Below are 22,879 nucleotides of genomic sequence, written 5' to 3'. Positions count from 1 at the left end.
TAGTCATTTACAACATTAACCCCTTCTGCGCTGGATTTCTCATTCATTTTATGTTACTGAATAACAGACTTTTGAGCGGCCATGTGCTATTATATATACCACCTGTGATGGGACACAGTCAGATATCTTACCCTATTTGTACGAGGGGTCTGTTTATTAGTGATATTTGCTGATGCCGCATGTTATTGATTCTCCGGCTAGTGAGCAGAAAGAGTAACGTTTGGTAATAACAGCCGCTAACAACCGAGATTTCTGCAAAGGTCACAAAACTTCACAGAACAAACCACGACAACATCAGCAGACCACGAACCGACCGGGCCGCACAACGCCGCAAACTCAGGGGCAAACAGCGTGTCAGTCGCACACAACCTAAGATTCCGAGAAGAGTCAGCCGTCAGACTGCGGGTAACAAACAGTCGGCGACACCGAGGTTACAACACAAGATGTAGAAAGGAAGAAACCTAAAATTACTCAACCGCCCTGCCTGCCCAGCGACGACAGGCGATCTGCTCATCACGTTATAGATAAGGAAGCACCAGATTTACCTTAACGTGCGGCTGTGTGCGTTACCAGCGGCTTCACACTAACAACACGATGTCTACGCAACGAGGAGCGGCATCCAGTCATTACCAGTAAATATATATATATACACACAATACATATATACATGATCTTATAGTTATGCAGAACAACACAAATATACACGATTACAGCAACACAGGACTATATAACACTGATATAGGCACTCTCTAATTTATACAAACTGTGCAGATGTGCATTCATGTGGCTTTGTAAAGGGTAGGGACAGAGACATAGGTGGAGCAGCCTCCCAGCAGAAGTGGTAGAGGGTAACACAGTGAGGGTATCAAACATACATGGGATAGACATACGGCTCCTGAATCTCAGACGGGACCAACAACTGATGAAGGTTTGAGTCGTTAGAGCAGGAGAAACGGGCGACTAGACGGGGGCCGGATGGGGCCGACCCGTCGGCGGGTTCTGTGTCATGGAAGTGTCTTCGTAACATTGGAAAAAACACACACACACACACACACACACACACACACACACACACACACACACACACACACACACACACACACACACACACACACACACACACACACACACACACGGGGGGGGGGCAGACAGGTCTGTGTGTACAGGCACGGCTCTGTGTGTGAGGTGGTGCAGACGGGGGAGGGGGGGGTCGGCCTGTCGCCCAACCCTCACCATTATCCGACCTGCCAGTACCCCGGTGTAAGCCAGTGGGCGCGACGGTGCCAGGTGCCGCTGTGAGGCCGCGGCGGCCGGTGTTATTGTTGTTTTACCTCAGCCCGTCACCCCGCTCTGCACTCCGCCGCCATCCTCCTCCTCCTCCGCGCTGCGACGCCTGACGTCACCACGCGGAGCCCCGCCCTCCTGTCACATGACTCACTGTGTCGTTCGCAGACAAGACCCCGCCCTGCTGTCGCATGATACGTTGCGGCTCATTGTAGACTGGGCCCCGCCCACGTAAATCTCGGTTTGGGATTATTATTATTTTTTTTTTTTCTTCCAATCTTTATTGACAAACTGTAGGTCACCAGTAGCAATTAGATCCGGGTGACGAGTTCGAAACTTCGGAAGCGCTGCATTCGGACAGGAAGTGAAGCTTGGCCCGTGCGGAGGATTCCGAAACCTGGTTTGTATTTAGTACATGAACGTAATGACCGTTTTGCAATTTGCTGACAGAACTGCTTACAGTGTAGTCATGGTCAGCCCTTTCCCGATGTGCGGGGTCAGTGACAGCCAACCCAACGTTTTAAAGAGTCTAAAGACTACAAGTCCCAGCTCACCTTGCGCGCTGTTTGTTTGTGAATAGTGACGCCCGGCGTTGCTAAGGGCTGGCGGATTAAGCTTTACCGAGTGAATATTGTGAGTCTGGTTGATTACGGACAGAGACGGGGCTGACAGGTGTCCCAGAAGGTGATGGTCCGGGCCAGGGACGGGGCTGACAGGTGTCCCAGAAGGTGATGGTCCGGGCCAGGGACGGGGCTGCCGGGGTGTTAGAGTGATTATGGGCCGGAGCTGCCTGGTGTCCCAGAAGGTTATGGTCTGGGCCAGGGACGGGGCTGGCAGTTGTTGTTAAGAAACAGTGTCCGGGGCAGGGTCGCCTTCATGGACCCATGAGGTAGTCGGTGTAAGTTAGGAAAGCCCCACTACAGCCAGTGCCTGGGGCATTATGGTTTGGAAGTGTGATGAAGTGGCACGTCGGGGACAAGAGAGTCTGGGGTGGAATTATCGGGCAATTATTTTTAATATTTCGACTTATTCAAAAGCACTGACCCCTGGGAGGCTTCTACAGGAAGGATTGAGCAGCCCTGTATAATGTATATTTAATGCTGCTCCTTTTTTGATGTTTTGCAGGGTCTGGATTCAGAATGCCGGAGGTGAAATCCATGTTCCGGGAAGTACTTCCTAAACAAGGTGAGCTAATAATAAACAATATATATGCCGATCTCAGCTTGTTGCATATGGGAAATATCTGTAAGCGTCTGCTGACCCCAAACACCCAACTTGTATCATCCACTAAAGGCACTGGACTGTACCACCCCCTCCATTATCCGCTGCGGGAGTTTAGGCTCCGGGGAGGTAAACCGTTCCATAGAAATCTCACCCAAACCAGAGGTGGCACTGGCGGCCCGTGGGTATCAGCGCATGCGCTATTCCAAGCAGGTGCTGCATGTGATTAAATGCATCCCCTGCACGGCAAGTAGCTGAGGGGGTCGGGGGAAACGGATTACTGTATAGAGAAGATGCTGATGAATCCTTCTTTTGATCGGCATGGAAACCAAATCACATGCATTAAGGGGCGTATGATGGCACCTTTAACGGCTTCCTCTGCAGGGTTATCGCTGCCGTGTTCATACACGGACGCCGGTCGCCAGGTTTCTGGGATCAAGTCCAACTCTGGGAACAGATCTGTTAAGTTCTTCTGTTTGGACACAGAGGTTCTATTGTTCGATTTGAAAGGTTTAATGTCATGAGAATGGGTTTTCATAGCAGAATGTAAGAGTTCTAAACACAGCAAACCGAGAAGACACCTGTCTAGATTTTCGAAAAGGATTGAAAACCGCAAAACGTACTTTCCCCCGGACGTTATAACGGTTTCCATGAACAGATGAGCAGCCGGGGAGCGTTAATAACTAGTAGTACAGATGTGATTCCCGACGCCGGCCAGTCGTTATCCCAAATAGAATCTGAATATTTCAATTTTCACTAACATGAGTTAAAGCCGTTGGAAACGGTCTGCCCATTAATGATGTCCTCCGGTTCTTTTTCCATTCCCGTCGTGTAGGACAGCTGTGCGTGGAAGATTTACCCACGATGGTCTTGTGCAAACCGAAGCTCCTGCCGCTGAAGTCCGTGACCCTGGCCAAGCTGGAGAAGATGCAGCGCGACGCTCAAAATGCCATCCGAGAGCAGGAACTGTCCCAGAGCGACCAGCCGTTACCCCGGCCCTGAGAAAACCGCCGTGAGACGCTGCTAGAACAAACTAGTTCAGAAGCTAGAACAGACTCGGGGGTGCGACGCGGGCTTCAGGGTGCGTTCAGCTCCACAGACCCTCCAACCAGACAGAGGATGGAGAAGAAACCCGCCTGTCACAAGCTACCCGGTCATCCAGTATGTGTAAAAACGCCCCAAAACACGTTCGGTTCGGTAGCTCAGATACGGTCAGCGAGAGGGTTTTCCATCTCTCTTCAAGCCAGTTTAGTTTCTCTGTAAAGCTCAGCTTTTTAGTTTAAAAAAAGGTAACTATTGTGCTTGTCTTTTTTTTCCCTTGTTTAACACTAAACGTATCCTTCTCTATTTTATGCTTATAAAAATGTAATAAAGAGCGCTAGGATCCTGCACACCGTGAACTTTTTTTTTTTGTAAGTCATTTTGTGGCGCAGGAATTTCTGGGTGTCTTTATGCGATCGTGTATTTAAACAACAGATCTCATAAACCGTTTAGTGAACCGGAGGGACCTCGTCACATCTAACAAATGCTGCTTCTTGGCTTAGTTGGGTTCTAGAATAAATCCGGAAAAACCTTTGTGGGTGACCTGATTTAACTATACATTACACAGGACCATCATGCAGCAGCCGCTCTCCCGTGTTTGACATTCAGAAGGTTTGGTGACAGCGAGGATTTGAGACTAAAACTCTCCGCCTATCGGCTCTAAAGATGTACTCAATAACCAATTGTTTAACCTTTTAAAACCCACACACCTAAAAGAAAATAAATCTTAGTTTTATGTACAGCGTAATGTTTTCATGGTTTGGAAAGGGTTAAGCCGAGGTATCAAACTTTTTTCTATGGAAAGGGAAAAGTAAAAGCTGTACAAATCTCATCCCCGCCGCACATTGTATATTCCTCAGAGAACAGAAAGCCCCAGAGAAGCTTTAATTCATACTCTTAGTACTACCTTTGAGCACGTCCAATGCTATTTTTGTTTTAATTTGTATTAAAATGTTACTGTCCCTTTAAATCAGCGTTTGTTTGCGGGAAGGCTCTGCCGTCCGTTTACATCGTGTAGAAAGTCCGTATTAGTTGGAGGGCGACAGACGGTTCTGATTTCCTCAACTTATTATTAGACAAAATCACAACGTAGGAAGTATCCCCACTTATTATCGTCGCTCTGTAATCTAACGTGCATTATAGTCTTTAGCAAGAGACAGAAGCAACCGGAGCCAAGAGTTTCTTGGGAATAAGCACTTCTTTGTTTGAAGATGTACTTGATTTCAAATATGTCCAGGCACATCTGGATTTCCTCATCGACTCCTCTGCCTACTCCATCAGTCGGTTATTCCACTGATGGACTACTCATTAGCAGCTACATTTCTAACCAAGCCCCATGTGTTTGGTGCTTGCTGGGTATAAGCGCAGTAGTGTCTCGTCTACACCCCCACGAAGAGGAGATTTGTGTCTTATGTGGCGCAGAACTCTATCATTAACGTAATTGTGGTTCAGACAGAGCTCTGTGCTGGAAAGGGGAATAGTCTGGGTTCACTTGGCATGGCTTACCCGCAGGGTAGGTAAGGAGGGGCACGATGGTTTTAAACCCTGGCCGCTGTCTAACCTTCTCACGTTTGCTGGCTGCTGGCCTTTTTGTTTGTAAGTAACACAGATACAGTTACATTGTCACACACAGATACATACTTACATTAATCTACAGACATGTCATCATGCTCACCCCCCCCCCCCATTCTAACCTATTTTCTGTTACTACCTCAAATTATTAAACATATGATACTCCGCCTAAATTACAATAAAACTCATTTGTACCAATTTCATAAATATTACTGGTTGGCAGAAAGAGGCTCATTATTTAGACAATTCAAAAGAAAATTCATTTCTAACAACTAACCCATCGAACGAGTCGAATAATCTCAGAATGATCAGATCTATCGTAATGTCAGTGCCTGTGTTTCTGAACATATATAAAAAAAAATTAAAAAAGGGAAGCGCTCCCTAAAAATTTGATAATTTTGTTAATTCATACAAATTTTTGAAAATGAAGACCACAACGAAACAAAAACAAAGCGGAGAACTCAGAATGCTTGGTCACGTTTCACGGTCATTCATTCTCTCTCAATATGTCTCACCGTCTCCTTTCCCGCAGCCCCGATCTAAATTAAATGTGAGGTGACCGCTGCGGATCAAGCGTTTCAGCTGCAGGAAGGGAAAGATATCAGCTGGCCCAGCTGTGGTCGTAGTAGGCCATTCTTTCCATGTTTTAATACCCGAGCTTTGCGCTAGACACTGCTGGAGCCTCAAGAATAGGCGATGAGGAGGCAACGTCATCATGCCCGGTGGGAGGTCCGGGTTGAAGAGCAGCGGTGTGAGTGGAGAGGGGTAAAGTGGGAGTGTATGTTGTAAGCTGGAATTTGCTAGAACTTTTAATGAGGGTGAAGCCGTTGGGTTTGTAACTTGCGGCCACCTCAATGATCCAAGGGACGGCATTCAGTAGGATCCGAGAGGATGCCCGCTGTAGCTTAATCCATTGTTTGTGTGGAAGTTTGCGGACCCGGTCCACATCCCCGGCCACATTACTCCCCTGTGGTCAGTCCTTTAATGTCTACAGTGGATTAAACCATTGTAAGAAAGGGATTAAAAGGTAAAAAGTAGCAGCGATAGAGGACACCCGTCTCATTTCGTAGAGTTCTTTCCCAGGGTATGTGCAAGAGAAACAACTCAAGTTTTGTATTCAGCGACAACCCCCGCGTACAGCAATACCCAAACGACTACATGATTATTTGTGACAAGTTTAGGCCACCGACATTGATCACTGATACCGATCAATAATTAGTGTTTATCACCAAGTGGCATAATGACTTGATCACTCCTATTAGTCAGGAGTGATCGGATTACCATCAGCCCACTTTGATTGGTGCTGCAGCAGTCTGAACTGCAGCAGAGCCTTAAATGACAGACATGGAAGCACCTTTGACTTTCAGGTCAAGGCAGGATTTTAGACAGCAGCAGCGCCCCATCACAATTGTGGCAAAGCAAGAGCATGTTCTAGCAATGACATACCAGTTACGTCACTGGTCCTCAAGAGACTTTTCCTGATGAAGTACCTGGTAAATCATTTTCTGCCAAGGGCTTAAAAGCACCTGAGGCATAGAAATTGGGGATTCTATCACATTATATGCCACTGTACGCCAGATAAAAATGATCAGAAAAGACTAAGGAAAGTTGGTGAGCGAGAAGAAACATTTAAATTAGACCACTATACAATCCTTTGCATCACTAAATATTTATTTAGTTTTTTCCATATATACACTCGCACATTCTAGCAGAACTCCATTCATATTTCCAGTTAATACTTTTGTAGAAAAATAGATGTTCCAGCCACCATATTCTGAACACTCGTGTCAAAACTAAAATGTTCTCTGGAAAGATGAATACAAAGGTTCAATTTCCCCTTTATTTGCTTCAAGGGAGCAAGACATGCCCCCCCCCCCCCCACAAGTCAATGCATTACCGAAAATAAATCAATTCTCCCTTACTGAAAAGTGTTAAACCGCAGCAGCCAACGTGGGGCTTGGGTATCCCTCTTCCCCGTATTATAAAGCTTTTCATGAAACCAGTGATTTTACTACAAAAAGCACTGAGCTTGAAAGGAAAGTGTGGCATTTGCACAGGGATGCAGATCATGGAATGATTGGGCCCTAAACCAATGGCACTTTACAGAAAATTAGCTTATTCAATTCACCACCCGTATGTGGATTTTCCTTTCTGGAGCCTCCTTGCACCTAAATGCCCAGTCACTGAGAAAGTGAATGTATAAACTATATAAGAAAGGCTTAGTACCCATAACATTTTAGAATGATGAAATAAATGTATTTAACATGAACCGTGCTTGTTGACTTAAGTGATTTGTTTTCCATTGCCCCGCATGTCTGATGCGGAGACTGCGATGCCCATTAGTAGCTCTCTGATTTCAGACGTCCTCCATCTCCTTCACTCACAAAACGTTTTCTTCCTCTGCAAAAGAAACATTGAGTCATATTAAGAAACTATTCACAATGTCAGATAATGGAATTATAAATAAAATAACGCAATAGGAGAGAGAGGAAATACAGACAGCTAGGGACGCTCATCGCACACTCCTCCCTCTTTTCAACTACAACTTCTATGATGCTCAGCCATATGGCTGGAAAAGCATCATAGGCATTGAGGTTTATAAACTGCTACAGAAACAATTGGGTGTCTAAGGTATAGAAATAGAAGAAGGGATGGGTAACCTTTAAGGCACCACTACTTCCCATCATGCCAAAGCATCAATGCATAGCCTAGAATGCTGGGATTTGTGGTTACAAAAGAGATGGAGCTACAGTCGTGCCCACTGAGGGCATGGGTGTGTAGAAACTGGATAGTAGACTGCTGGCACAATTGTCCAAAGGCTTTTAGTGAATTCATGAAGCAGCTTGTTCCTCGCTGTATACATATTATGGGAAAATGGCTTGTAATCTGGATGAGAACCAGAACACATTTTGGTAGCATGCAGTAATTGAAATTGATTAGGGTGAGATTTACTTATTAAGAGCCCCCCTGAAACGTATATACCAGGCTGCTTTCGGGGTGGGGGTACACCCAAAACTGAAGGCTGGTTGTGGCCTGCTGCCCCCAAAATTCTGAATATAATAAAAATTATAATCTAGGGAGACCTCTGTGCTCCCCGCGTTTGAATAATAAACATTCAGTAAGACCGTATTCATCTCGACTGTTTGTTTAAGTGTCTGTGGGAAGAGGAAGTCTCGGTAAAAGGCTGGGCTTGTTTTCTTTTCATTACTTCTGAATGCTGGGTTTCTAAAACCTGCTTAAAGCCTCCATGTCTTGTGCATCTTCTCTAATAAAAACACATATTTGGAATAGTTCAAAGACAGAACCAACGAATCCACATGAAAAGAAAAAAAAATAAAAATGTGGTGGCTGCCTTTCAATTATTACGCATATACAACCGGCTGTGAACAACTAAACCAAAAGAAATCCTCCATCTGTTCTTGTAAATCCGTTTCGCCATCAGGAGTTAGAATTATTCGAATTACCGTTAAACTCAGGGGTTGTTTTTTGCCACTATTTCTATGATGCTTATCATCTTCTGTTGGCTGAGGACCATGTGAGCTGAAGTTCAGGTAAAGCAGTAGAGCCACCTGTTGCCATATGTTGTACTAAGTAATGCTGTGAAACCGGAGCTGGACCTCGTTGCTTTAGGACACCCGTTAAAGTTTATACTAAAGCTAGAGCCTCAGTACAGTGGATGGCAGAACACTACTAGTAAAGCTACATATAGGAGTGTTAGAGGAGAGAAGCACCTGGAAGGACACAGGTCTCTTATCGGTTTGGAGATTATCCCCGCCTTGAAGCAGTCCTCGACAAAGCGTTCCAGCACAGAGTATGCGTGAGGCGCATCCAAATTAATGTCAGGGATTTCATGGTAAATTCGATCGAATCCCTGAAAACACAAAGATCGGAATAGATAACTTACTTTGAAAGCCATTAGACATCAGCAATATCATTGTGTGCCAAGACTGCTCATCCACCAAAAGAAAAGCAGTAACACTTAGTGGCATCCCTTACTTATAGTGGATCAGTACTTGATGTAGGTAATCTAACCCTTTGAGTGCCTCGACACATTCCTAGTCTTTAGTACACTTTAACTCAGGGGGAATTTTTTTTTCTTCAGGACAAGTTAAGCTATTCATATACCTAGTTTAGGGTTAATAATCATAACTTGGAGCGCTTAGATTTTGTCACCAATCTCAGGGTCTCAGAGTGAAAGGACAAATTCTGAGGGTCACAGAGTCTGGAGCCGACTCCTCTCTATTCTACACTTTTGTGATCGCATATAATACTTCCAGTTAGTTTTGCTACCAATATATTAAGGTTAAAATTTGCCTAGGGGTAACCTAGGGGTTTGCAGTGTGTGTCTAGGGGGTACCTATGATCCCACAATCTCTGATCCCTGCTTGTCAGCAGATTTTAAGATTTTACTATACATTGTAGCCATAGTAGAGTGCTTGCTTTGTGGACTAGATATTACTGGTATTTATATAGCGCCAACAATTCTCGCAGTGCTCCTTGCAGCCCATACACTTGAAGGGTCTGACAAAACTAGAACTGACAAAGTAAGACAAACCAATACATTAGTGAAGTGAGCCCTGCTCGCAAACTTACAATCTGAAAATATACAGCCAGCAGGTGATAAAACCTACCCTTCTCATTTGGTCCAAAGTGATGACCGCTGACTTCCACAGGGCTTCCAACAAACTCAGCATCATCTTGTAGGTGGTGTCACCAGTTGATTCCAGGACCATCAGGACTGCCTACAAGAAAAATAAAGCAAAAACTCAAATTACTGGGAATTTCCTGAGGTTACAGCAAATGTGGGAGCACAGGTCTTAACGGTAGCCCAGGGCAATCACTTTTGCTCTACTCACGGGACATGACTTTAAAAAAAAAAAGAAAAAGGCCTCCGTGGCCCATGCTGGCAACTGCAGTTTCACACACAGAATTTCCACTTACTTCATACACAAGTTCATGATGGAAGTGCGGGACCTCTAGCTCTTGGAGACAACGTTCGGCCTCTGAGACATCATTAGAAACCACGTATTCTTTCAGCAACATGTCAATCTGTCAGGCGGAGTGGACCAAAAAAAAAAAAAAAGATTTTCATATACCGCAGGGAGACCATAATATTTGGACACATGTTGACCAATAAAAAAAATAATAAATGTAAACTGAGGGCACACTTACCTCTTTAACTAGTTTTTTAACTGGCTGCTGCCCGCCGCCTGTTCCCCAAACACTGTCTATTCTCCTTCCTCCTTTACTCATGGTCAGCAGAATAGTTGCCCGATTCAGAGCCGCTCTGAAAAAAAAAACATATCAAGCAATCTTATGAAAATTAGCCCCATTTATTTTGCCTGCAAATGAAGGTTAATTCAGACAGCATGGCCACACTGGCAGATGAGCCCAAGAGGGACTCTGCTGCAGCAAAAAAGGACCACAAGAATAAATAAGAGGGGCAGCTTGAACAGAATTTACTCAGGCTTACCCTCTTCAACACAGAAGCAGCGTAGGCAAAGGCAGGTGTTGGGCCCAGAGACACTAAAGAAAATACTTCTTAAAATTCAATACACAAAAAAATAGAATGTCTAATCCCGTAATTTTAAACCTGAATAAACCCATCACAATTTTAGACTATCATATATGCATGTATGTCCACAAGCTTTTAGTGTTGGAGCGCAGGCTTTCCTCGCATGTTCCTGTATTACAGTTGCGCCACGTGTAACTTACCGAGAGTAGTCACAATCCACCGTGCCTTTGTAGCTATCAATGTAAGTCTTGCTAAGGATTCCGTCTCCAACGGCTCGAGCAATGAACTGCCCGACTAACTGCAGGGACAATCACAAATAGCAACATTAAAAGCTGTACTTACACTATAAAGCTGCTCTATGCAGAACATTCAGAGTCTGCGAGACAGTCATTCTGAACGGGGAAAACAAGTTTTAAAAATGGACAAAGTTCCTAACCCAGTTTTCTAAACAAGAGTGTTTCCTGCAGGTGGCAAAAAAAACAAATTTAAAAAAAAAAAACAAAAAAAAAAACAAAAAAAAGAAGAAGAGCACTGAAAGGAAAGCAGCTATTGTGCAGGATATTTTAAAGTATTCATGTTATAGTTATAGAGGTCTGACTATAAGACTAAGATCCAGATCCCCCGCAGCGCTGTAGGGGATGTGGTTCTCTCTCTCTGGCAACAGATGCTGCTTCACGGCACTGGGGCTTCTATGACGGAGCGCTGGCATGACATGAGCTTCCGGCACTCCGTCATAGAAGCCCCAGCAGAGGTGGCAGCAGCAGAGGTTGTCTACGCGCATCACGCAGATGTCCACCGGCTGTGCCCACTAGATACCAGGCAGTTTGGAGCACAGGAGGCAAGTCTGGCGATGCATTAGTAAGTCGGGGGGGGGGGGCGCAGAGAAAAGGAGATTAAAAAAAATAAAGAAAAGAGTAAAATGTTTAAGACGGAAAAATAGTTTACATGTAGATTAATATTTACTAGTAAAACTTTTTCCTATAGGGTAGTCTTATATTCAGGCTCTTTTACCCCCCTTAATATTCAAATTTTGGGGGTTCGTCTTATAATCGAGCAAATACGGTAATTTGCGTTGCTTCCAAAAAGGCAAGTGAGAAACCTTTTTGTCCTGAGGCAGATGAGACAGAAGACAGATATAGGTAGGTGCGCCCCTATGAACATACCTGTGGTGCTTTAGGGGTGTCCAAGACCAGTTCAGGCAGCTCCTGCAGAAGTTTGTCAAAAGACGAAGCTACATCTTCAGCGCTGAGAAGCGTGCCGCACAGATCATGCAGAAGCTTGGATGTCATTTCTCGGTGACTTGCCTTTCCTTCTAAGGCCAGTGATACCGCCAGCATTGGGAGGCCACACTTCAAGTCACCAAGATTTAAATCCTTTAACATTTCCTGCAGTAAATCAAATAAATAGATTGGTAAAAAAAGGTAATAAGATTTAATTAGATTTAAAAAAAGACAGACAGACAGACATTGGGTCTTTATATACCACTGACAGAAAGGATAGTGTCTGTTAATTATCTGGCATTTTACTTGTATGCTGGAAAGAATTTTAATCCTATGCCATGAACGTTACAATGTTCCACTGAAAAAGAATGCTATGCCCATTTTAAGAACTGTTCTACACTCGAAACTGTCCCATAAATCCCTTTGCAGGACCCAAATCCCTATGCCCCTACTTTATAGGATCTGGGTGCGAGTATGAATAAATATATTTATTATATGTTTCGCGTTAAAAATGGAAAAGATGTTTACACCAAAATGTCTGCTAATTGCACATCAAGTGTTCTCTTTGTAAAGTTAGGTCAGCGTCGCTGTGACTCAGATTAGATTATTATTGTAGTTACAAAATGACAGAAGTCGCTTCGACAACAGCGCCAACTCCTTATTTAATTATGCTTATTGCAGTTATAAAGTTAGTTAACGAACCGAAAGAAATTTGGAGTCTCCCGAGCTTTTCCAATCCTACAAGGTCTTTCCGGACCAGGAGAAAAAGGCAATTGGCTGCATGTTATGGATGCTACAGATATCACAAGATTCCTATTACACTCACCGGAAAATTATCTTCAAACCGCATCTTTTTAACCCTTTCCATACATAGTAACATAGTTCATAAGGTTGAAAAAAGACCAAAGTCCATCAAGTTCAACCTATATACATATTGTGTCCCTACTGTGTTGATCCAGAGGAAGGCAAAAAACCCTTATGAAGCAGATGCCAATTGCCCCATACCAGGGGGAAAATTCCTTCCCGACTCCAAATATGGCAATCAGAATAAATCCCTGGATCAACGTTCTGTCCCTATTAATCTAATATCCATAACTTGTAATATTATTGCTTTCAAGAAACACGTCCAGGCTCCTTTTGAACTCTTTTATTGAGTTTACCATCACCACTTCCTCTGGCAGAGAGTTCCATAATCTCACCGCTCTTACTGTAAAGAACCCCCGTCTGTGCTGGTGTAGAAACCTTCTTTCCTCCAGCCGTAGAGGATGTCCCCTTGTTATAGATACAGTCCTGGGTATAAATAGGTCCTGGGAGTGATCTCTGTACTGTCCCCTTATATATTTATACATAGTTATTAAATCCCCCCTAAGCCGTCTTTTTTCCAAACTAAATAACCCCAATTCTGATAATCTTTCTGGGTACTGTAGTCCTCCCATTCCCCTTATTACTCTGGTTGCCCGTCTTTGAACCCTCTCCAGCTCCACTATATCTTTCTTGTACACTGGTGCCCAGTACTGTACACAGTATTCCATGTGTGGTCTGACTAGTGACTTGTACAGGGGTAGAATTATTTCCTTGTCGTGGGCATCTATGCCCCTTTTGATGCACCCCATGATTTTATTTGCCTTAGCAGCAGCTGCCTGACACTGGTCGCTACAGGTAAATTTACTGTTAACTAAAACTCCTAAGTCCTTTTCCATGTCAGTCGTCCCCAGTGTTTTCCCATTTAATACATATTCCCAGCCTGGATTTTTCTTCCCCATGTGCATAACCTTACATTTATCTGTGTTGAACCTCATCTGCCACATCCCAGCTCAAGCCTCCAACCTATGCAGATCCATTTGTAATCGTGCGCTGTCCTCTATTGTGTTAACCACGTTACAGAGCTTAGTATCGTCTGCAAAGATTGATACTTTACTATGCAATCCCTCTACAAGGTCATTAATAAATATATTAAAAAGAATAGGACCCAAAACTGACCCCTGTGGTACCCCACTAGCAACAGTAACCCACTCAGAGTATGTACCATTAATAACCACCCTCTGTTTCCTATCACTGAGCCAGTTACTTACCCACATACACACATTCTCCCCCAGCCCAAGCATTCTCATTTTATGTACCAGCCTTTTATGTGGCACCGTATCAAATGCTTTGGAAAAATCAAGATATACGACATCCAGCGATTCACCCCGATCCAGTCTTGAGCTCACCTCCTCATAAAAGCTGATCAGGTTAGTTTGACAGGACCGATCCCTTGTAAACCCAATGCTGATATGGAGTCATACACTTATTTTCATTGAGATTCTCCAAAATAGCATCTCTTAGGAAACCCTCAAACAGTTTACACACAACAGAAGTTAAACTAACAGGCCTATAATTCCCCGGGTCACTTTTTGTCCCCTTTTTGAATATTGGCACAACATTTGCTATGCGCCAGTCCTGGGGAACAGACCCTGTCACTATAGAGTCCTTGAATATTAGAAATAGGGGTCTGTCTATTACATTACTTAACTCCCTTAGAACGCGGGGGTGAATGCCATCTGGACCTGGATTTTTTTAACCTCACGTTTTCATTTGTTGGTTTAATCATGATTCCCCTTTTCCGTGTTTATTGACAACATGGACTACCCCCTGTCAGCAGAAGCCAGTATCTTTTATACAAAGAAAGGGTGTATCATTTGTATGGGTGCATTAGACAGGCTGATCTCCCACGCAGCTGTGAAAAACACACGACGTACAGGTACGTCCTAAAAAGTAGTTTTGCTGCACCTACTGTGGACATACCTGTACGTCTACATCAATACAGATGCTGGTGCTAATTTGAATGGGTAAGGATGCAGTTGGCTATAAACTTTAAAATTCGAAAACAGAAGGACGGATTCATCCACCCAGGAAAGGAAATATCTGACCTGATTAAATGCACAGACTGCGGTTCTGTAATCAGGCCAGACCCAGCTTTTGCTGCTCATGTAGCTTCACCTAGATTGTGTTTACAGTGGCAAACAGATCTGAAAAATAACACCTGGCACGAGGCTGTGAAGTCCTCTGACAAGGAATTCAAGGTTACGCCCCACCGGGAATTGTTATGGAGCCAAATCTGTTCTGCTGATAAGAAACTTTCCTTCCCCTTGTTGGATTGTCTCAGAATGAGCCTCCAAACGCCAGCGGAGAATCAGCCCGAACGCCTCCTCCAAACAAGTGAGACTTTTAAAAAAGGGAAAAGATTTCAGGAAGAAACACACAGCAATTTTCAGCAAACTACCCAGTCCGAGTCAAACGGAGACATTTCAAGACTCTACCCAGATATTTCTATACTGTAAAAATAAGTGCTTTCACTAATACTTTCTAATTTCCCTGCCAATCCTAACAGTAAATGGTAAAAAATCCGAATGCAGGACTAGAAACTAATGTAACCAGCATGGCACACAGAGGCATCGGAGAGTTCTCATGCACCCTCTTAGCATTTTCTTCTTTGATTCCTCTCCAGCGTCATCGCTTTCTTCTCTTAAGCCCCATCGTATTAGTTTCCCCGACGACTCAGTCATGTTCTCTTTTTCGCTCTCAAAGCCACGACAAGACCAATGAGCCCATCTGCTATATTAATACACCATGCTCCTGCATGCGGCTAATGCCAAAGGCAGGCTTGTGCCAGCCCTGACGTTAGCCCGGTGCCATGTGTCAGTAAAGGGGGCTAGTGTTATTGGTTACATAATCAGTTTGTAATCGTAAAACGTAAAATTCCTAGGCAAGCCTCATGGGTTAAAAACACAGCCACCGTGAGACTACACAATACTCTTTTGTTCCTTTAAAACCAACTGTAATTAAACGTTAATGTGAAGCCTCTAACTAGTGTGTCAAAGAATATATATTCACTCAGAGTCAGACAGCGCCACCATAAAAGCCCTTCCCTGGAGGCTGAAGCATCCCAGACAGACACAGAGGGCACCTCAAATGCTGGGAATTAGTCCTATTACAGACCATGGGGCAAAAGCCAATGTTCTGCTCCCACCACAGCCCTAGCGGTCACTACTACTGGCCCATGGGTTCAAAATAAAATGAAAACACATCCGACTTATTATATGAAGCTTAAAGTAACCAAGCAAGTTATACTCCCTATTATTGGAAAAAATGGCATTGTACTTCCCGAAAATAATGCCCATCAAGGGATAGCAGTCTGCCAGCTAATTATTTAAACTGCGAAGCTGCGCATGCTTATGTACAAATTACTTTTTTTTTTTTAAAAAAAGAACCTGGGTCAATATTGAGGAGCGTGAAACAGACGAAAAGTGTGTTCATTTTACCACGCTCAGTTTCAAAATCACAGAGAAGACATCGTGTCTCGCACAGGGTTATCTTTCTATGTGTGTTTCAGTAGGTACCCCAAATACCAAATTTGAGGTTAAGGTAGCAATTTGGCGCTGTGCATGCTGTTAAAGCACCAACACTTTGGGAAATAAAGTAAGGGACCTTACAGGGGTCCAAGTTTTTAAGGAACAGGGTAGACATGTTCCTTTGTGTCCTAAAAGCCAGTGAATGGAATAAGCCTATATAAATTCCCAGTCCCTGTAGCCGTCACAAGCAGCCGCCTAATAAAGATACATGCGACATATTACAGTAGTGAAAATAAAAGGAACATACTGCTACTTCATTGGTGTCCCCGTGCTCAAAATACTCCTGAACAATCGGCGTGACTGATTTTTCAAATGTCTTTTCATCCAGAGGAAGGACAGTGGTCTCGTAAACACAGTTCTCCTATAAAAATTCAAACAAGGGGAAAAAAATGCAGGATCAGCAAATGTGGCCGTGAAAACAAAAGAAGCTTTTTGCCGTGTATTTTCCCACGTTTGATAAGTCAGCAGTCAGACGGCTTAACCCCCTTAACCTCTTCATTGCAAGGGTAGTCAACAATATTTTAAAGAACAATGAGGGGTATGTAGCAAGGTACACACTGTTTTATAGGCTTAACTTGTTCGCAGGGGAGGGATCCATTGTCATGAAGAGACAGGTTTACAGCTGTTCTATTCTTTGCTTCTCTTTGGCATTACGGTTCCCAGATAGGGGGCATGATAACGCCACCAATTAACAGTACCATACAGAAAAGAAAAGGGAATCTCAACCATACCCACATTTGGAAATAGAGATCTTTGCAGATGGTGTGCTCTAAAATCACATCACCATGGCTAAAATATATTAAGACATTTACACAACTTTCTGAATGCATTTAGCAGGCAAATGTTGGAGAAATTAAAAAATAATCAAACATTGGCCTGCGGCAGTAAAAACATGGACTGCTCTAATGGGAATATTTTTATAAAGCCTTTCCTTTATGCAGGGTTGGCGGCATTAGGACATATTACCGGCACAAGTGGAAGAACTTGTTATTTTTGTCCAACCATCAAAAATATATGTTGTGAAGGTTTTTTTGAGCTCAGGGACACATTGGATTTTCCCTAAAATGAGCTCACTGTTTAGAGATGCATCCCGCCTGTCCGGTTATAGAGTTTCACTTCCCCTGAACCATCAGATAAATAAGAAATATCACTGTGTGATCAAGGAGTCTCCAAAGTTTCATGCAGATAATTTGTTACAGCTTCTGCCAAACAATATTGACAACTACCTGGTCCTCGTCATAGTTTGGGTCTCTGATGTCAACTTCTTCTACATCATACACTTGTCCGGGTGGGCCCCAGACTCCTTTACCACCAGCACCTCCTAATTAGAAAGTGCAAAAACTGAGAAGCTGTATAGAGCACATAAATATACAATGTATAACCACATGGAGTTTTATTATTTTTTCTATTCCATGTATTACTGCAAATCTCTTCATATAATGTTAAAGTGCTGCTAATAATTACTTAAAGTGACACTTCAGCCATCTGGTGCACTTTAATGCATGTAATAGAGAGGTGCCTTTAAAATGTCATGGTGTCCCATGCATGTAATGCAATGGGAGGCAGCTCTGCAGACTTTCCCTGCCCCAGGTACCTGTTATGCAGAAGTGTTCGGTCAAACACAACAACTGCCATGTGATATACTTAGGGACATACTGTGTGCATGTGCTCAGACTATATATATATATATATATATATATATATATTACATAAAAGCATATTCTGCAATTTCTTAAAAAATAAATGAGACCCAAAAATAAATGTGTACCTTTTTTAGGCAGCCCTCTTCCTTTCCCTGTTCTAGATTTTCTGTCCATAAGCTTTGTCTTCGGACTTGTGGGTAAAATCCCTCGATGTCCCTCCCCATTGTCACTGACGGAGTCTCCCCTTCCAGAGTCCCGCGAAGAATTCTTCCTTAAGCGACGCTTTGCTTTGGCGTTGAGCTTGGCTTCGTTCAGCGACGTTACCGGCCAGTTCCCATTGATTTCATTCTTGCTCTCTTCTAGTCCGGATAGATCTTCATCTCCATAAAAGAGTGAATCATTAAGACCATCAGATTCTGAAATAAATATATATGGCTTCTTACAGACTTAACATGTACTAGCCCCTTGTTAATATATTCTACACAAAAGAATGGGCATTTGCACCATTTGGTGGCCTATATACACCAATGAATTAAAGAAGCCTAACAATTTTAACAGATAAAGAGCGCCTGTACAATGGGACTGCATAAATATTTTGTGAAAACACTAACGCGGCTATGGCTAATGTCAGCCTTGCACACAAGTCAAGTGATTACCAACAATAAGCCAGCGTGAGCTCTGCAACTAAACATAAAAAAAAACATTAACCCCTTTGTGACATGGTGGGGGGGTTCCTCCATAAGTAAGCAATTTTGCCATTTATGGCATATCATGTTTGCCCTTTTTCCATGTTTAATGTACTTGGCCAAATATACTGTCTCTTCAAGGAACTATACGTTTGTTTTTTTGTATAGTCTGTCATGTAGCATGAACGAAATGTCAGAAAATAAATGAATATGCAATTTTACATAGTATCTTTTCCCCCCACAAATTAGGTGCCACTGATCACAAAAGCCCTGATTTATGTTCAACAACAGCCCCCGAGTGGAATAATACCCCACCAAAAAGTTATAAAGCCGAAACTCAGATTGTAATGTTGCACCGGCGGTTCTTCTCCACCCTTGTCTGTATTCACTGAAATGTCAGAGCTAAATTGGAAATATTTAAACTGGTTTTCCCCCCCCACACACACACACACACACACTTTTGTTTTTCAAGGTCACATACATTTCTATATGCCATTAAGGCACAGCAGCAAATATGGTATTAGACCAAGGAATCATTCCAACAGAAAAAGCACAAACTGATACACATTTTTATAACTTGGAATTTTATTGAATCAAAGGAGATCGTTTATCCATAAAGTAGAGCAATAATGAATGTATCAGGGAATCAGGCGATGCACAGAAGACAGTGGTCACATTTGATTGAAACAACCGTAGAACAGAAAGAAAAAACAAATGAGGTAAGTAGAAAAGAGATAGTTGTAGGACTTTGTAAGGGCATAAATACATTTTTATATAGTAAATTGATAAAAACCAAACGGTTTTGGTTGTCATTTTTTGTTGGATCCCACAAAGAAAGAAAGAAAGAGAGAAAAAAAAAAAAAAGCAAACCACTGTAACCACAAACATTCTGTTCTGTGTAAACTTCCTCAGTGCTTCTGGAAATCCCATGAAAGATCACTTGATTTTTTTATAATAAACAAGAACATCCCCCAAAAACGGTCTGAGGATTATAAGTAAAATCTGAGCAGTCTGTAGAAAATGGCCCAGCGGGACAAGCAATAGTAAACATCTATTTACCCCTAAAAGCGAAATGGAGCGATGAGATACTTACCAACAACAACATTAGCATTAATTTCAACTGGATTCTCAAGTTCCATTGTGAATTATTTCCGAGTATTCTGATTGGTTTCCTAGTATCACCTAAAAAAGATTTTTGAAAAGAGAAGAAAAAAATAAATAAAAAAATGCTGTATTGGTAAATAATATAACTAAATGCAGGACATGCCGCGCGTATGTGCTGCTGCAACGAACATTTGGAAATGCAAACGTGGACTAAAAGGAGGGCAAGTTAAACAGAACCCGGGGTGCAAAGTGATAAACTGATTGTAATGCCTTAGCAACCAGAGGAATGTTCCTGCTGCTCGGTGATCTTCTATAACTCTGCACCAGAATCACTTTATAATACAACACACTTACAAAACCCTGAATGTCTATCACAACATTCAAAGGTGGTCTTTATCAGCCTGATGCAGTGATTTAGAACCTCAATGCTGGTGGGGAGGGGGCACATCCTTTAAGTATTGAATGCATTACGGTCTAGGGCCATTATATATATATATATATACACATACACACACACATACATATTTGGGTTAAAATTTGAAGTTGTGTATGTGCACCGCATGAACCAAGGCTTGCATAATTTGATTACAGCCGAAGGTGCCGTTCCACCTACCGAATATTTTTTTTAAACTACATCCAACCTTAGAAACAACATTCCTAACCCCGCTAAGAGCCTGAACCCTTCCCCAAAATAATTTTATCCAGGAAAAGTTAGCTTTGTTTAGAACGTTTACCCTTAATCGTCATATGACACAATAATGGCCACTGATAGGCTGTTGCTTTAGGAAACCATAAAATAGCTTTCTAAGTTTTGGTGGTGGTTTTATCTGTTCTTAACTTCAGGAAAAAAAAAATTAAAAAAAATCTGCTAAGGTTTACAAGTGAAGCAACATCTTTAAGTGAAAAACCACACATCAGCACATACATGTTTGCACACCAAGTTTTTCAGCTCTGGATTATGGCACACGCAAAGTAGCAAATTAGCGCCGTTATTCACAGCTTTTTATCAAATATTTCCAAGCATTTGGGCTTTTAATCTGTTTTTGGATTTTAGAAAATCGTTTATTCAAAGATCACGTTTCGGAAACAAATCACCTAATTCTCTGATTAATACATCCGATGTTGGATTGTATTTATAAATAAAATGTGTGGAATTCCACATTATATCAACAGTAGGTGGGAAAAAAGGGATAAATTAGCCATTCCAATGGAGACTCTGGAATAATGCCATTACCAATTAGAAGGATGTAAGGTGTTGCACACAAATGGTTAAATGTTATCTATAAGTTGTTCTATTTAAATGTTCTTTTTCAGTGCATTGTACCAGATAAAACTATATGTTTGCACATGGTTCAACAAACAAGAACATGTGTTAAGGCTGGAAAAAGCCATTAACAATGGACAAGGATCCAAATAAACACTTGCAGAGGTTTTAGAATAAGCGCTTCAAACCAGATCTGCCTTACAGCACAGGAGGTAGCGCTCAGGAAATCCAAACTGACTGCCTTGGCATGTAAACTTGAAGAACATGGTTGTGAACCGTCCATGCATTTGTCACCCTTAAGCAGATACATAACATTTATATACAAAAGTTTGGGGTCACTCAAAAGTTTGAATTCATAGAAAATAAGGACATTTCTGGCTGTAACATAATTGCAGAAGGGTTTTCTAACCATCAATTAACCTTTTAAACTTAAACCTGGATACGCGAATACAACATGCCATTGGAACACAGGAGTGATGGGAATGAAGAGAGTCCATTCAAAATCAGCTATTTCCAGCTACAATAGTCATTTACAACATTAACCCCGTCTGTGCTGGATTTCTGATCCATTTCATGTTATGCGATTTTACTTTCAAAATAAGTGACCCCAAACCTTTGAGCAGTAGTTTATATCAAAACACCCATATCCTCAGGATTCAGGGAAATTTCAGCTCCTGATTCTTGCATCTCCTAAAAACAATCCAGATGAATGAAACAAGAAGCAGTGATCCCTGGATGCTTACAAAAAAGGTGCAAGGTAATAGCTTAGATTTAAAGTGTGTTGTTCCGACCTTTGGATGGGCAGGTCCAATAAATACCGTAACGTGATCTTTATAGCACTGACAGAAACAATATTTTTCTTGGCCATAAACCTAATTTTTCTGTATACTGACAGCAGTAACAAGGAGGCAAACAGGACCTCTATCTGACCATACAAACAATCCTTAATACACAAAGTATCATCCAACTTTTATATGGCTAAATGTTACATTTTGCAGCTCTGCAAGCTCCACTGCCAGAAACTCTATCCAGGAAATCCTCAGACTTTCTAGAATGCTATCAAAATGTACAAAAGGATATGTATATATTAACAGATTGCCCTCTAGATTGTAAGCCTGAAAGGCAAGCCCTTTTTACCCAGTGTATTGGCTCTTCTCAGTCTGTCTTTCTGTCTGTCTGTCCTACTTTTGTCAGGCCCCTTTAACGTATGGGCTGTATGAAACTGTTGGCACTATATAAATAACAAAAATAATAATAGTAGTTACCTGTCTGCAAACACGAGGGACAACGATCAGCTTTTCTTATGGTGTTAATGGTATATCTGCAGCCTCTTATGGACACTCAGCGATGTTCCAACTACACAGAAAAACAGCAGGGTTAATATAAAACTTTGTGGTTGTTCTTGAAGGACATGGCTGGATTTTCCATTTAACTGGGGATATGATGCATATTGCGGGGGCTGCACTAAATCCATAAACAGTACATTCTGGCCAAAAAAAAAAAAAATACATAGCAAAAACCAGTATAGCTGGTGCAGACAGGTGGAGAGATCTAATTAAAATTTAGGAGACCAGAATTCAGGAACCGACGTAACCATAGCAATTAAATGGCAGGAAAGTACAGTGGAGATATGGATAGATTTATATATTATATATACACACACACACACAGAGAGACAGACCTAAATAGCCTTGAAAGCTTACAATTTAGTTCCCCAATAAAGTTATAACCTTCACCAAAAATGCTTAACCATCTTTACAGTAATATATCCACAACATATACCCCCCCCCCCCCCAATACATATGGAGGGGCAGATCTTTTGCCAGAAATTAAAACTGCAGGAAAGGTCCTGGCCATCAGCTTTACGTCACAGCTATAGGGGAGCTTCTTTTTGCAGTTTGAGTGTCACCAACTGCCCCGGTCTCCACTCATGGGTAC

The 22,879-nt window shown here is 42.3% G+C and overlaps 2 protein-coding genes across 2 annotated transcripts; one reads left to right on the top strand and one right to left on the bottom strand.

The window, feature by feature from the left end:
- The first annotated feature begins 2,423 nt into the window (after window positions 1–2,423).
- Window positions 2,424–3,507, top strand: LOC149277515 (BBSome-interacting protein 1-like). Its single transcript, XM_089502804.1, has 2 exons — window positions 2,424–2,469; window positions 3,341–3,507. Exons 1-2 carry the CDS (start codon window positions 2,424–2,426, stop codon window positions 3,505–3,507), a joined length of 213 nt encoding a protein of 70 aa, XP_089358930.1.
- A 3,950-nt stretch (window positions 3,508–7,457) lies between these two features.
- On the bottom strand, window positions 7,458–19,712 carry LOC149277514 (programmed cell death protein 4-like). Its single transcript, XM_089502771.1, has 11 exons — window positions 19,667–19,712; window positions 18,013–18,267; window positions 17,471–17,565; window positions 16,492–16,605; window positions 11,797–12,018; window positions 10,834–10,931; window positions 10,291–10,405; window positions 10,060–10,167; window positions 9,750–9,860; window positions 8,850–8,989; window positions 7,458–7,518 (listed from the first exon to the last, which is right to left on the bottom strand). Exons 1-11 carry the CDS (start codon window positions 19,710–19,712, stop codon window positions 7,458–7,460), a joined length of 1,365 nt encoding a protein of 454 aa, XP_089358897.1.
- Window positions 19,713–22,879: the final 3,167 nt, after the last annotated feature.

Source organism: Sceloporus occidentalis, unplaced genomic scaffold, assembly GCF_023333645.1.
Source record: "Sceloporus occidentalis isolate IW3139 unplaced genomic scaffold, rSceOcc1.0.p SCAF_212, whole genome shotgun sequence".
Classification (NCBI taxonomy): Eukaryota; Metazoa; Chordata; class Lepidosauria; order Squamata; family Phrynosomatidae; genus Sceloporus; species Sceloporus occidentalis.
The sequence above is the reverse complement of the archived record's forward strand: the minus strand, read 5'-3'. Positions and strand labels throughout refer to the sequence as shown.